The following is a 15,399-nucleotide window of genomic DNA, read 5'->3' on the forward strand; positions in this document are numbered from 1 at the left end:
GCCGGTTTGACAACAGCTGCGTTAACCACCTGCAGAGGTGCTGAAAACTACAGCAAACTGTCTCTCTAGCTGGTTTCGGGGTTGCCTCTGGTTCTAGTGCAGGAAAATAAATGTGGTCCTGCCTCCATCATTCTCTTAGATTCAGGCAGGTGGCTAGGGCAGCTCAGAATGGCCCTCACGCAAACGCATGCACGTGTAATGGTAGAGGCCTGGCTCGAAAGCTTAAAGCCAACCAACAGTACATAGGAGATGGATTGAAGAAAAGGAATACAAACTGGCCCCACCCCATAGCTTGACCAAACGCTGCTAGAGTGGCTAGGAGCTAGGTGGAGTCATAAATCTTTTTTAAAAAGTATAGACTCACACACGCTGGCCGACTTACATTTTGACTTGAAATGTATGTTTTGGGCTTCTCAGAAATATGGAAAGGCAAGAAGTGGGTGGGCGGAGTGCTGGCCCGCAATGGCGCCCACCTGAGAAGTGCAGGAACTGCACTCCAACATGTTCCAGCTTGGGGGGGGGTGAGCAATGCCTCTTCCTGTTGGACTGGGCCATATAGCTGGGGTGCATAAGCCCAGGGCTTTTTTCTGGGGGGGTGCAGGGGTACGCATACCCCTAAACATTTTGTGAATCTAATGGGAGAAGAAACTAAAAAAATTAAAATTCTTCTCTAGCACGGTGAATCGTCAGTTCCATTGCTACCCCCGATGGCGGCTTCTTTTCCTGTCACCGTGTTTCCTGAGTCTCAGACGTAAGCAAGTGTTTAATGTGTGAAGCAGTGTGGAATGTGGATGTGTGGTGTTTTACAGGGGAATTGGAAAGATGTTAGTGTACACAACCTCATGCCCATATGGAAATTATTGTGATCTGTCAGCTGCGTAATATGAGGTAATACATGTTCTTTGTACTTTTGTCCATTTACTGTATTAATTTCCCCCAATTTGAACTATAAAATGGTGGCTTTCCTGAGTCCAAATGAGAGTACCCCTAAACATTTTTTAATAATAATTTTAAAAAAGCACTGCATAAGCCACAGAACTGTGAATTCAGCAGGAGGATGTGCAATAACAACTGGCATACTCAGAGTTCTAGACAGTCTGCCTGGCTGGAAAGGCAGGGCTTGCCATATGGATCCAGTTAGCTGTAAGGCTGGTTGCAGCTGAGATAAACCACACACCAAAAATGTAGAGGAGGCAGCCTTCACCTCTAAACTCCAAGAGGCAGGGTGGAGTGACTTCTGAGTGAAATCCCCAACAAGCACAAGGGGAGGTGTGAAGAGGAATATCTGCACACCACTACAAAACATATCTCTGGACATTTGCACAGGGATTGTTGATTTCAATACAGCATTCCCCAAACTGGTGCCCTCCAAATGTTTTGGACTACAATTCCAGTGAGCTCCAGTAAGTATGGCCAATGGCCACAGATAATGCAAAATGGAATTCGCAACATCTGGAAGGCGCCTGCACTAATATGCTATGCAATGAATTCAGACTATATATTTGGGGTACAAGCAAAAGGATTGGTTGCTACAACTGATACTAGCTTAGCATTTTGTATTTATCACAGTTCTGTGTAGCTTTGCTGAAAGTCTTGAACATCAATTAGGTGAAATTTGGAAAATCAAATGTTCTCAAACATGCCACAAATACAGACCCATGATGTTAACCACCTCTGTCTTCCCCAAAAAGCATGCTTCAACTGTTGTTAATCTAAGTCTTTAAATAATGATGATGGTGATGTCCTGGGGAGAAAGTGGTTGTTTGTTTTGGGGATTTTTTAGCTTGATTGTAAGTATTAGAAAATGCTAGCATCACTCTGAGAAAATTCTGCAACAACCCAGCCTGGCCAGAGCCAATTAAAATCACTGCATGATGACGTACACGTCTCGATTGGGGGCAGGAGAAAGTCAACCAGCAGGAGTGGGATAATCAGATCCGAGTTGATTTCCATCTGTAAGATTTAACAGATGGGCTGACTTTTCAGACTTACATAAAAATGATTAAACAAAATCCTCATGATGACTACATGATGTCTTTCACCAGACAGGACAGCTGGCAGCAAAGGAGGTTTTTGAAAAATTCCATTGCCCCAGGAATGGAAAACTACAAGATCTTTACAGTTATCAGACTGCATCTCATAGTATAATGAATCCCTTTCACTCTCCATAATTTAACACTAAGATTTCACCATGGGCAGTGAAATAAGAGTCAAACTATGGTAGTTTTCTACCCTTCAAAGCTCAAAAACTTGGACGGTTTCTTCCAACTTAATCCTTTTTCCATTTTAAAAAAAAATGGATATTTTTTTCTTTATGGGTTTGTTCCATTTTGATTGATTTTATTAATGGTTTTTTTTTTTAAAAAAAAAGCATCACAGAAGAAATATATTTCTGAAGTACATCAAAATATATTAAACCTACGCAATTCACAAGGGGGAACAAACAACACACTCTCCTGCCCTCATATGGATGTAAATGGAAGCTATTTCTGAAACAATCATTGTTTTCCCTATTCCTAAAGCTCACAGAAGGAATTTCCATTTGCAAAGGTTATAAGGTTATAATTTCTCGAATTTCCATTCGAAAAGGTTATAATAATTTGTCGTTTTGGTCCTGTTCAGTAAGCTAGAAGTTGCTAACATGGCACCCGTGGGTGCAGCAGCACCCTGGAGGTGTTCTCCAGCTGCCCATGTGAAGCTTCTGATCCAACCAAATGACTCAGCCAGTGAACTTATACCATCAATGCAGGTACAGTTTAAATAATGCCTTTCAGAGCACATTATAAGCAAACATGTCTTATCTATTCCAAAGACAGGCACAGCAAAAACTGCCGTGTTTGTTTATTCTGATGTGGAATATTTTTCATCAGTGCATCTCGGTGTGTTTTATAGTAATCGTTTTCACCTCAGTGAAAAACTCATAGGAATCCCTTGCTCCTTCTCTGCCTACCCCTGAGGCTTTCATGCCACCAAAGGGCAAATTCAAGTCCCTGATAAGCCAACAGTTAGTCCATACCAATCCACACTGGAGTTTCTTAGCAACGCGATGAACCCGCCCCACATCCCTTGACCAGACAGTGGCTGCCAGTCCATATTTGACTCCATTCGCTCTCCTGATCACTTCCTCTTCCGTGTCAAACACTGTGACGCAGGTTACAGGGCCAAAGATCTCGTCCTGCATGCAACTTGAGTCATCGGCAATTTCAGTAATGACCGTCGGAAGCATGAAATACCCATCCCAGTTTCTTGTTGGAAGAGTCAAAGTATCGATCCCCTCTCCACAGAGAATTTTACCCCCTTCAGATTCTGCTTTTTTGATGTGGTTCTTTACCTATTGGGAGCAACAGCAACAAATCATTTTGGGAAAGGGTTGCAATTTCCAATTATCCACAAACTGGCTACAGAAATATTTTATTTATTTATAGGTATAAAAGTATTTCTAGAGCACCCTTATAAAATATCAGGGCAGTGCACACAGGGCCGATGCGTCCATTTAGGCAGACTAGGCAATTGCCTAGGGCGCGAAAATGGAGGGGACGCTGGCGAGCCTGCCCCACAAAACCCCCGCGCCACCACCGCCCTCCCAAAGCCCGTGCTCATGCTCCTCCCGCCCATGGATGGGACGCCATGAGCTCCTCAGCGGCTGCAGCGAGCGAGCGGTGGCGGTGGCAGCGCCTGTAGCTGAAGGCTTCAGCTATGGGCGCTGCTGCTGCCGCTGAGAACCCCAGCGTCCCCTCCACAGGCGGGAGGAGCGCGAGCCAAAAGGAGAGCTCAGCGCCCCCCGCCTATGGAGGGGACGCTGAGAGCTCCCCAGCGGTGGCGGCCGCAGCGAGCGAGCAGCAGCGGTAGTGGCGGCAAGCGCCTGCAGCCAAAGCCTTCAGCTATGGGCGCTGCTGCCGCCAACACTGCCTGCCCGCTCGCCGAGGAGCTCACAGCGTCCCCTCCATAGGCGGGAGGAGCGCGAGCCAAAAGGAGAGCTCAGCGCCCTCCTGCCTATGGAGGGGACGCCGAGAGCCTCCCAGCGGTGGCTGCAGCGAGCAAGTGGTGGCAGCAGCAGCAGCGGCAAGCGCCCGCAGCTGAAGCCTTCAGCTATGGGCGCTGCCGCCGCCACCCGTTCGCTCGCTTGCTGAGGAGCTCATAGCGTCCCCCCCTAGGCGGGAGGAGTGCGAGCCAAAAGGAGAGCTCAGCGCCCTCCCGCCCACGGAGGGGACGCTGTGAGCTCCCCAGCGGCTGCAGCGAGCAAGCGGCGGCAGCGGCGGCAGCTGAAGCCTTCAGCTATGGGTGCTGCTGCCGTCGCCACTGAAGAGCTCAAAGCGTCCCCTCCACAGGCGGGAGGGCACCGAGCTCCCCCCTTGGCCCGCGCTCCTCCCGCCAATGGAGGGGACGCAGGGGCATCAGCGGTGTTATGCATGCATCATGACGCGTGCGTCACGACGCATGCGCCCAGGGGGCGCCAGAAGGTATTTTTGCCTAGGGCGCAAAAAGCCCTAGGACCGGCCCTGAGTCCACACACACACACACACAAAAATGCTTTTAGAAGACCTTAAAAGCATAATGTAGTAGTTGTGAAAGGTTTCAACAGCTCTGACGTCCTTTCGGTGTAAAAAAAAAAAAAGTCTTCAGTGAGGATGCCTGCCAAATCTCTGCTGGAAGATGGTTCCACAGCACGGGATCACTGACACTAAATGCCCCTGACATCTGGTTGAGGCCAGTCAGGGGGACAACTAACAGCGCACCTCCGGGCTCCAGTGATTGGGCTGGGGTATAAGGGCTCAAGCAGTGCTTAGAACAGCCTGGACTCAAGATGTCCAGGGAAACACAAGGCCCTTGAACCTGGCCAGGCAGCATATGGGAAACCAGAGCAGGTGCTTTAGCCAATGTGTCACATGCTGCTGGTCCGCTGCCCCCACCAGCACCCTAGTCACTGTGTTCTGCACTAGGTAGAGCTTCTGGACCAGGCCCAAGGGAAGCCCTGCATAGAGTCCATTGCAGTAATCCAGTCTAATCCAAATATGGGACTTTTTCCAATTGATTTGTACTTCACAGGCATTGCTAAATGTCAACAGCAAGCACATGAGGCGGGGGGCAGTACAGCTTTCGGAGAAGCTTCCTAGCTCCACCTCCCTCTATCGCCTACTAAAGTTGTGGAAGGTGGTAGTCCAAAACTTGAAGCTCTTGCGTCAGAATCCCAGTTATGCAAGGGGCCCCCAAAGACACAAAAGGCTCCCTGAGTCAGAGTGTCACCTTCCATGTGTTAGAAGGGCATGGAGCTAGTGCACTCATTTGCATTGCAGCTGTTTGCAGATGTTGTTTGGTAACACCTGAAGAGAGCTGTAGCCTTAGGGATTTCAGGCACTTAACGAATAATGTTGATAGTAATCAATGCTGGGGAAACCCTTGGAGCATTAAACGTTGATATTGGCTCTTGGAAATCGGAAATATTATTTTCAATCCTGCTGTCAACCTGTTTGGAAAACAAGCTTACAAGAGGAAGCAACATTTTTAATTCCTTGTCACCTGGACAATACATGCAATTCTAACAACAGTAGTGCTTAAATTTTGAAAGGTATACTGGGCCTCAAAATCAGCTAAAAGTTTTGCCCTGTTCCCCATCCCAAAATGACAGTGAGGTGAGAAAAAAGCACTCTCTTCATGTCCTAAGGTCCTTTCTTCTCAAGCCAGAAAGAAAAACAGCACTTTATTTGATCACAAATAATCAACCTCGGTTTTTCTTTTTCTTTACCTTTGCTAAATGTTCTTTACTTATCAGTGCTCCCTGGTCAATTGTGGGATCTGAGGGGTTTCCAACTTTCCACTTTTTGACAGCTTCCACAAACCTTCTCAAGAATTCATTGCAAATGTTTCTCTGAACAAAGATTCTGCTGGTGCAGAGACATATTTCACCCTAATAATAGGATGGAGAGGCAGGAGGGAAGAAAAAACATCGGTCAGGGATGATCATTATTGTGAATTTCCACATATATATATATGAATGAATGATTCTTACAAGATATGTAAAATAAAAGACTTGAAGACTGACTTTGGATGTGCACATACTAATCAGACTGTAGTGCAAAAATGTGATTTGTCTTAATCCAGATTCATATATACTGTACTTGTCTTCTGTTTCAATATAGATTGATTCTAGATCCTAGCTGTTCATAAAAGTAGGTGTAGTTACTTACTGCCCCATTTCCCAACACTGCCCCATTACCCCCTCAGGATAAAATTCTGTTAGGGAGGACATGTACATTTTTGGAGTTTCAAAAGCAAAGCAATTAACTTAGTATAAAAAGAGACAGGGAGTTGCCCATTTTCCATACCTGATTCGCAAAGCTGGATCTTACAGTAGTAGGAACACATTCATCTAAGTTGGCATCCTCAAAGATGATAGCTGGATTTTTGCCTCCAAGCTCCAGAGAGAGCTTCTTGCAATACGGAGCACTCCTTTCAATGATGCGCTGGCCAGTGAGAGTGCTTCCCGTGAAGGAAATCAATGACACCTGAGGATGGGAAACTAGAGCGTCTCCAGCTTTCGGGCCACTCCCAAATATGATGTTCACCACACCTGGAGGAATACCTTGCATGTAGAAAGAAATAAAACAGCAACACTCTTTCTCTTTGTAAACTTGGTAGCACGCTGCTTTAAAGACCATCCTGCATCCTATAGCAATATATACGGTACACATTGGGATGCAAATGCGTCAACTGTTATATTACTGTGTTGACACTTTACAGATTGATTTACAGAAAATATGACACCCCTATACTAATACATCATTTGGGGAATTACCTGCTTTATTGAGAAGTTTGCACATCATCCAAGCAGTGGCAGATGTCATCTCACTGGGTTTGGCAATGACAGTGTTTCCACACGCAATAGCCGGCGCAATTTTCCAGGTCAGCAAGTAAAGTGGCAAATTCCAAGGACTAATTAAGCCAGCTTTATTTTGATGGTTATTTTTTAAGGAGACAAATGAAATAAATTGGTTTTAAATGGGAGTCTTGACATTTTGACAAAAGTTGAGATTTCCCCCAAACCCAGCATGGCAACACTGCATGTGCTTCAACTGTTTTTCATTCTACTCTGCCCTCAAGGACACATTCCAGCTGCTAGCCTACAGAGGAAATATTCATCTGTGTTGGGAGAGGGCAAAAATTTTCAGCCAGAGGGCCATATTTCCTTCTGCGCAACTATCCAGAGAACACATGGCTGTGGTGGGTGGGGCCAGAAGGAAAAGTGTGTTTAGAATCATAGAATTGTAGAGCTGGAAGGGACCACGAGGGTTATCTAGTTCAACCCCCTGCAGGCATCTTTTGCCCAAGGTGGGGCTGAAACCCATGACCCTGAGATTAAGAGTCCCATGCTCCACCGACTGAGCCATCCTACCTTGGCAGAGCAGTGTGATTCTTGCCTTCGTGCAGTAGGCTACACCCCTCTCTGTCCTCCATCCAAGGTAAGCAAGAAGCATTATGAACTCCAAGACCAGACCATTTTAGCAACGAGAGGCTAACCCATATGCTCACACTAAACAAACTTTATAGGGCAGTACAGATTTGAAGATTGAGAGTTAAATATCAATTACTGACTAGTGCAGAGTGGCAATAGCTGAGATTGAAACATTTGCCGATGTCTATTTATGGCATACTTGCTTTGTGTGCTTCGGTACCTCCTAAACTGTTGGAGGGAAATCACTGAGTCCTTACAGAAAGCTAAACCTTTCGTTGTTGCTTGCAAATGCTTAAATACACCGAATGTTTCCTTAGATTTGAAATATTGATCCAGCAAAAGTTAATATTTTGAGTATACTGGAGTCCACAAGGCTTGCATAGGAAGGAGCAGGCTAATACTCCAGGATGTTGAGGTATAATGCTGAGAACACCTTGTTGAGGCATAGTACAGTAGTAGTAGCAGTAGCAGCAGCAGCAGCAACAATATTTTAAAATTCTGAAGTAAAATTGTGACACCTAGTGGCATATCTGTGGAATTCCATAAACAGAAAGCACATTTTACAAAACGATAGAATTAAAGTACAGTAGGTTACATTTTATCAGAATGTGGGTTTAAGGGCTTGTATTTAAAATGGGAAATTTATTTGCTCTTCCCATTTACAAAACATTAATACCCTTAATCCATTGAAGGTTAGGGGATGTTGTGTTTTGTTGTAAAATCTATGGTGTCCAAAACTGTAAAAACAAAGAAACAAGGGATGGAAATTGTAGACATATTCCGGGGCATATGTAGATTGGAATGTGATTTAGTTATTTTGTTAAGCTATCTGAAATAACTTTATTCAGACCATTGAGCTATGGCCCTTCCTCATGTTGTCCTTGTTAACGTTTGGGGTGGTAAATTCTGGAGTGGGCTCAGCCTCAATAGATCCTAACGAAGGTGTCAAGGTCGCAAGTGAGCACTCCATAATAGGCCTTACCAATTCCCACAGGTGTTCTCTCAGTATAATGCATACAGCCCACATGGTCCATCTGTGTACATTCTGCTGTCTGGTGAAGGATGGACGACGAAAAGAAACGAAAATTGTATACAGATCGGGGGATGTCCACCGTTCTAGCAAACGTAATGGTTTTCCCTGAAACAGAGAGCCAGTTGACAATTACCACCACACTTATGTTATTTAAGCAAGGAATGATAATTAATTGTCCAGCTTTCATAGCTGCTGCTCAGGGGCAGGAGAAAAAGGGCCACAACAACAACAACAACAACAAAACAACACACAGCAAAAGAACAGAGGTTGATGTGTTACGGGTAAATCCAGAGAAAGCTAGAGGATGTGGCCCCAGAGACCACCTTTCTCTGGTCTCTTTGTCCTAAGCAGCATTTAAGGAGGCCATGCTTAACTGCTGTGATTGGGGAAGGGTAAGGTGGGGGGCTGTGGATCAGATGAGAAGGCCCCACAGGCTGGCAGTTCCCTGTCCCTGCTCGTTGTGAATACAAATTTCAAGCCAAGTCAATTCCCCAAGTCATCTTGAAGATCCACAAAAATATCAGGCCATACATGACAGCTGCTGCCCCCACCCCACTGTAACCACAACTTGCATGCAGTTTACAAAAATGTGCAGAGAAGCATGCACATGCGCTTGTACTTGATGAGGCATGCAAGTATTACATATCAATTATGCAAAATGAAGGGCAAGTAGGAAGGCGAAAACTCAAAGAGAACACCATTTCCTTCACCCCATCACCACTTGGAAGCACAGCCCAAATAGGCTTCAGTCTTTACCTTGATCCTTTGATTCTGCTTGAGCAAATGACTCCAGATCTTCTTCAATAAGGTCTGCCAACTTGCTCAATATTTTTGACCTTTCCTGGGGGCTTTTGGCCGACCAGCCTGGGAAAGCATTTTGGGCAGCATTGACAGCTGCCTCCACCTTAAAAAGACAATGAATGGCTGCAGTTCAGGTGGTATTCAGCAAAACCAAAACACAGTGTATGTTAACAGAAATTATGAAGAAAGGGGTGGAAGGCCATTGCTTCGTGGAAAAGCACCTGTTTTGCATGTAGAAGGTCCCAAGTTCACTCCTTGGCATCTCCAGGTAGGGCTGGGAGGGACTCCAGTTTGGAACCCAGTCAGTCAGTATAGACAATACTGAGCTAGGAGGTCCAATCATTTGACTCTGCATAAGGCAGCTTCCTATGTATTTATTGTATCACCCTTTCCATGACTCAGTTCAAGCCAGGGCACCATTCCAAGTAGAAAACAACAGTAGGAATACATGAGGATAATTCATAAGTATTAAAAATAGGCTCTAGACTAGAGCAGGGGTGTAAATGAGTGGCCTTTCAGATGTTGTGCTTCAACTTCTATGAGTCCCAGCTAGCATGGCCCATGGCCATGGATGATGGGAGTTAGAGTCCAACAACATGAGGACCACAGATATTGCATCCTTACTCTGGAGCATATATAGTTTGCTTCTTAGCTGCTTAGATCAACCACAGCCATCAGCCATGTAGTAGTGTTCAGAATCAGCAGTTATCACAACTGTTCAGGGAAGCTTTTAGTGTGTATTGTGCTCTATCTTTGTTGAGAGCCATAATAATAATATTAGACTTATCTTCTGGGCAGCTGTGAGACAGGCACTTCTTCTTTAGAAACAGAAATTAAGCTATTGACAAGACTATCACTTGACTTGCCTAATGTTAGATCTACAAATGTTGTTGGGTCTGTAACTTGCACCATCCTCAAACATTGGCCATGCTGGCTGGGAATGATGGGACTTGTAAACTGGGGACCCAAAGTTGGAGAAGGCTGTGTTAGCCCTGTCTAGGAACATTACTCTTCCGTTTGTATGTCATCTTCCAATTTATTACATTAGGTGGCACTGTTGAGCTTTCGTTTTAAGGGTAATAGCAAGAAACCAGCTGTTTCTCCAGTTTGCAAATGTGCTTATGGGCCCCAAAAGATTAGCAACTCCTGTGCTAAGCAGCAGCCAGGAACAACAGAGACCTATCTGGTCTCAATGGATATGAGGAGCACTGAATGACCCAGGGGATTGGATGAAAAACACCAGCGCTGAAAAAGCAGCAGGCCGGTCTGAACAGTCATCTAAAAGTTAAGTTTACACTTTTGCCAAAAGCTGTTGTCAAATTCTCACCAACCCTGTTTGGGTGAGAAAATGTTATCTTCCAGATGTTGTTGAACACCAACTACCATGAAGTCTCAGTCCAGCCTGGCCAATGGTTAGAGTTCATAGGAGCTGGTCTCTATCATCATCTGGGGAATCACAGGATCCTCATCCTTGGTTTAGGACGTCATCACACAGACAGAAGCCAGCAGGTTGTGCATTTTCCCAGTCTTATCACTGACTGTCGCTGGCAGGGAAATGCAGAAAGTGGGGGCCCTGATCCGCATGAGGAATGCTCTTAGATGTTACAGCTAGGATTACAAGAGTGCTCCACAGTAGTTACCAAGCCTGGAATAAAAATGGAGCCCAGTGCAAGTTTTTCCTAAGGAGTACACAAACACCTCCATTTCTATCTCCATCTATATATGTGCACACACATCTGGAGGACACAGCCGTGGGGAATGCAAGTGGCTACTCGAAGGATTTCTCTAAACATACTTAATCAAATATAAAATCACCCCTTCTGTTTACATACAGAAGCAAACTAGGCAAGCACAAAGCTTCAGGGGGCAAGTTTAAACTTTAGCAAACCCAGCTAGTTACACTTTAACCATTACTTATCAGTGCTCAGCAAATATTTGATAGACTGGCAATGCTGAAGGTTGAGGTGAAACTGCAAAAACATATATGTGGGTTTGTTTTTTGCAACTTCAGTCATTAGAAATAGAGATTTTGATTTAACTCGGTTCGTTTTAAAGCCTTAAGGAATAAGGCACACAATGCATTAGGTGTAAGAGGCCATGAACACAGCCTTGTAACAAGCAATTCATTGCCTTCTCAGTTCACCTTGTCATTGGATACACTTCCATCTTTCCAGTTTGAGAAACAGCTCATCATGAAAAAGAAAAAAAACTTCAAGGGAAAGCACATTAAACTTGGGGAGGAACATCAAGGGCTTCAACTAGTAGAAAAGAGTTTTGATTCAAAGATTTTAAAGCTTCAAACCAATACCATTAACCAATGCCAGACAGACATTCTATGCAAATATTTAGAAGCATAATACAAAAATAAGGCAATTTCAGTTTTATACTGGGGAAAAGTTAAACAAACAAAATCAGTTGCAAACCATTTTTGTTAACTGTCCAGGCAATTACCCTGTCATCATGAAAAAAGGAGTTGAATCTATGCAGGAACTCACCTCCTCTCTGCCACTGTCTGGCACCTTGCAATAAACTTCTCCTGTAGATGGGTCATAGGAATCTAAATATGAGGAGCAAGGAATAAATTGCCCCCCTATATAGTTCTCCAAAACCAAGTGAGTCTTTGAGCCGGCCATTGTGACTCCGTTGGCATGATCTGAGTACTTTCAGTGAGCTTTCAGTTCATAGTGCACATCTATTGATTTATGCTTGTAAGCCGGAGCTCCTCCCTCCCTTTAGTTTCATTAACTGGATCCCTGAATGGGAAATTTCCATTTCTCTTCAGACAATGCTAGTACCATGGACATATGCCTATGATAATGCCCAATTCACTTGTTTGTTTTCCAGATTATGATGCCCACACAGGATTTTACCACGTACATGTGGCGGTGAGTATGTGAAACAGGTATTGGTACAACTTTGCATAAAATAGCCTATACGTGGAAAAAATCCAAATGCCTCCCTACAAGAAAGACATGATTGATTCAGTGGAGAGACTTCAAATATGAACATGAGAGGAGGTTAACATGAGAGGAGGAAACAGGCATAGGAAGTATAGGTTGATAATTGTTATATGGTATATATTAAGCATGCACAACTTTCCCTTTAAATTTATTAATTCATCTTCATTCATAGGCTTAAGGCTAGTACCAAAGAGATTTAGATGACTGTAAGTGGTTTTTCACTTACCTCTAGAAGCAGGTATATTAGCTGTTGCTCAGTTAAAATTGTGCAGATGTATTGCATTTTAAGCTGTCTGCACAATTAAGAATCCAAAATAGACTAAAACAACAACTGTAATGCAATCCAGCATGCTATGACCTCCAAATAAGAAAGACTGGGAATTATGTGCATTGAATGCACATGGAAATTATACGATCGATCTTTCAGTGGCCCTGAAACCATCTCCCTCCCTCTTGACTTGCATGATAAGCTATCAGGTTCTTCTTTAAGAAACTGCAAGCTTTCCTCTAAAAGTTCAGTAAAATTTCAAAGGATGAAGTGATTCCATTGTCTCAATACCACTCCCTCTCCAAGAAATCATCTGGGCTGAAGATGGAATAGTTTATGTAGCACACTTACATAGCTCATCAGAACTGGACATTATATAGCTTCATGAAACTTCAAGTATGATACATTACACCAGAGCTTTCCAAACTTTTCATGTTGGTGCCACACTTTCTAGACATGCACAATTTTGTGACAGAGTAATTCAGCTTTACAGTGGTACCTCGGGTTACAGACGCTTCAGGTTACAGACTCTGGTAACCCAGAAATAGTACCTCGGGTTAAGAACTTTGCTTCAGGATGAGAACAGAAGGTGGCACGGTGGCAGCAGGAGGCCCCATTAGCTAAAGTGGTACCTCAGGTTAAGAACGGACCTCCAGAACGAATTAAGTTCTTCATCTGAGGTACCACTGTACTATCAAACTGGAGGTTAAACTAACCCCTTCCCAGCCCTAGGAGGAGCGCAGGAAGCGTTCATGTGACACACCTACACACTGCAGCTGATACACTAATGTGTCATGACACACAGTTTGGAAGGCTCCCTACCAGTGCTTTGGCCTTTTAAAAAATCCTATGAAGATTATATTTATTTAACTAGATTTGCTGGTGTATGACATGGGAAGTGAAATAAAGGGAGCCAGGAGGAAATGCATGTAAAAATGTACACACTGAGCAACTCTTCAGATGTTACTCCAACATGAAGAGTGAGATTGATTTAATGTAATGGTGATCCTCAGGGCTGCATCCCACCAAGTTATCCCATTTGAGCAAGGACTTCCATCTTCACGACAAAACCTTCTCCACCTTTCATTCCGCTGCATTCCCCCGCTCCTCTTTCTGTTCCCTCAAACCTCCAGAGCAGATGTGGGTGTGCACAAGGGGGATATGGGGAGGAGAAGTTCTGTTCTGAATCAGTTCCAGAGCCACTGCCGATCTGATGAGGCAGAGTATAGGGGCAGAATTGCTATCCCCAAATACAGTTATGATCACTAACTACAACAACAAAATATAGACTGACCCAGTTTCCTGGAATCTATGTAGGAATTGTGTAACATTTTTAATTTGGAAATCCGCCATGTTGGAAGTCAAGATCGGGCTGAAAGAATCATAAATAGTCATAGGGGGAGGTGAGCCTTTGATATGTCATTATATTTGTATTTCCAGTCTGATTTGGTAAACCTCCCCTGTAGACTTCTTGGGTGTTCTGAGATGTGCAGAGTGCTTATACACCTTCAGACTTAGGTGTTATCTGCTGGTATGCACCTATGTCTTTAAAAGTTCACGTCATTTGACAAGGGGTCTTGTTTACTGCCCCTCATAACCAACTGTACCCCTTGTGCCAAGATTTTATTTATACAAGACAACATGAACAGAAACAAATATTATGCTCAGGCCAAGCTACTTTATTCTTCTACAATCTAAAAAATAAAAATAGCCATTATTGGACTAACTAGGGCTATACAAATAAGTTTTAAATTAAATTGGAACAGAAAGAAATTAATGGTTAATAATGGTTTCTGAAACAGAAGGAAACAGGGTTATTTGAAAATGTATTTGTATAAAATCTGGAACACTATAGCCCAATTGAATTAATTTATGAAATAATGTGCAGCAGGTAAGCAGCACCTCCCACCCAAAAATAAATTGTAAACAAAGTTTAAGGCTGGAAGTAACATGCTTTCCCCCCATGATGAATCATTGTCCTTTAACACATCATTCTGATAAACTTTTCATAAAGGTCCTCTAGAGCTACCAATGATGGTTTAAATGGGAAATAGAGTGGAACTTGTGCAGTAAAAAGTGCAACGTGTATTTCCCTATTGGCATACTGTTTTGCAGCAAGGACAGCTTCAAAATGTTTGAAGAACAGCTGGTATTTCATCTCCTCCTCTTAGAAAGGTAATTAATTGCCTTTGTTCCTTCCACTGATATAACTGGATTCATCAAATAAGCCTATTTGGAGATATGATTTCATTTGGTTGGATTGCAGAAGTTCTGGCACAGTCATTATTCTTTTATCTAAAAAATAAATAAAAGAATTGACAATTTTCAGAGAAGACATTGGCATTTATTGAAAATGTACAAATGCAAAGACCTGGAACCAGTTTTGAAGGTGTTACTGGGCAGGGCCAGCACACAAACTAACCAGTTGTTGTTGTTTTTTACCTTTCACAACTAACAGCAGGAGTGGGGAGTAGTAAGAAGAGGAAGAGAGAGGGATTTTATATTGGGGAAATGGCATAGAGGAAAGATTCGTTTTAAACACACACACACACACACACAACCCTCTCCTAGCAGCACAGCTCCAATGCAAAATCTCTTGCCCTCACAACCTGCTTTTAAACAATCAAGCAAAGAGACATTTGGTGACCCAAACACAGATCCCCCATCATCACATCTAGTTTGGCGCTTAACCTTTTGTGAAAGAACTCAGAAGGACCTCTCTGCCTAAGATCACTGCTAGGTTCCCTAACAAAATACTGATGTGTTTGGAACTTTGGAAAAGAATGGCAACTGAGCGGGAGATATGATAGAGGTTGATGAGATTATACATGGTGTGGAGAAACGAGAGATCCAGAACAAACAAAAGTGTTTTTCACATATTACATAG

General features: G+C 43.6%; 2 protein-coding genes across 2 annotated transcripts in view; both read right to left on the minus strand.

Annotated features, from left to right (window-relative positions):
* Nucleotides 1–2,824: 2,824 nt before the first annotated feature.
* On the minus strand, nt 2,825–12,038 carry ALDH8A1 (aldehyde dehydrogenase 8 family member A1). Its single transcript, XM_035108928.3, has 7 exons — nt 11,780–12,038; nt 9,240–9,387; nt 8,433–8,588; nt 6,794–6,943; nt 6,324–6,580; nt 5,744–5,905; nt 2,825–3,331 (listed from the first exon to the last, which is right to left on the minus strand). The coding sequence occupies exons 1-7, from the start codon at nt 11,915–11,917 to the stop codon at nt 2,867–2,869; spliced, it is 1,476 nt and encodes a 491-aa protein (XP_034964819.1). The 5' UTR covers nt 11,918–12,038; the 3' UTR covers nt 2,825–2,866.
* A 2,132-nt stretch (nt 12,039–14,170) lies between these two features.
* The window catches only part of HBS1L (HBS1 like translational GTPase), a 46,783-nt gene continuing 45,554 nt past the window's right edge, over nt 14,171–15,399 (minus strand). Inside the window, exon 18 of the mRNA XM_035108924.3 lies at nt 14,171–14,807. Coding sequence (XP_034964815.1) covers nt 14,796–14,807 — 12 coding nt within the window. The 3' untranslated portion in view covers nt 14,171–14,795. The remainder of the gene's footprint in view (nt 14,808–15,399) is intronic.

This window comes from Zootoca vivipara, chromosome 3, assembly GCF_965207765.1.
Source record: "Zootoca vivipara chromosome 3, rZooViv2.hap1.1, whole genome shotgun sequence".
NCBI classification, from domain to species: domain Eukaryota; kingdom Metazoa; phylum Chordata; class Lepidosauria; order Squamata; family Lacertidae; genus Zootoca; species Zootoca vivipara.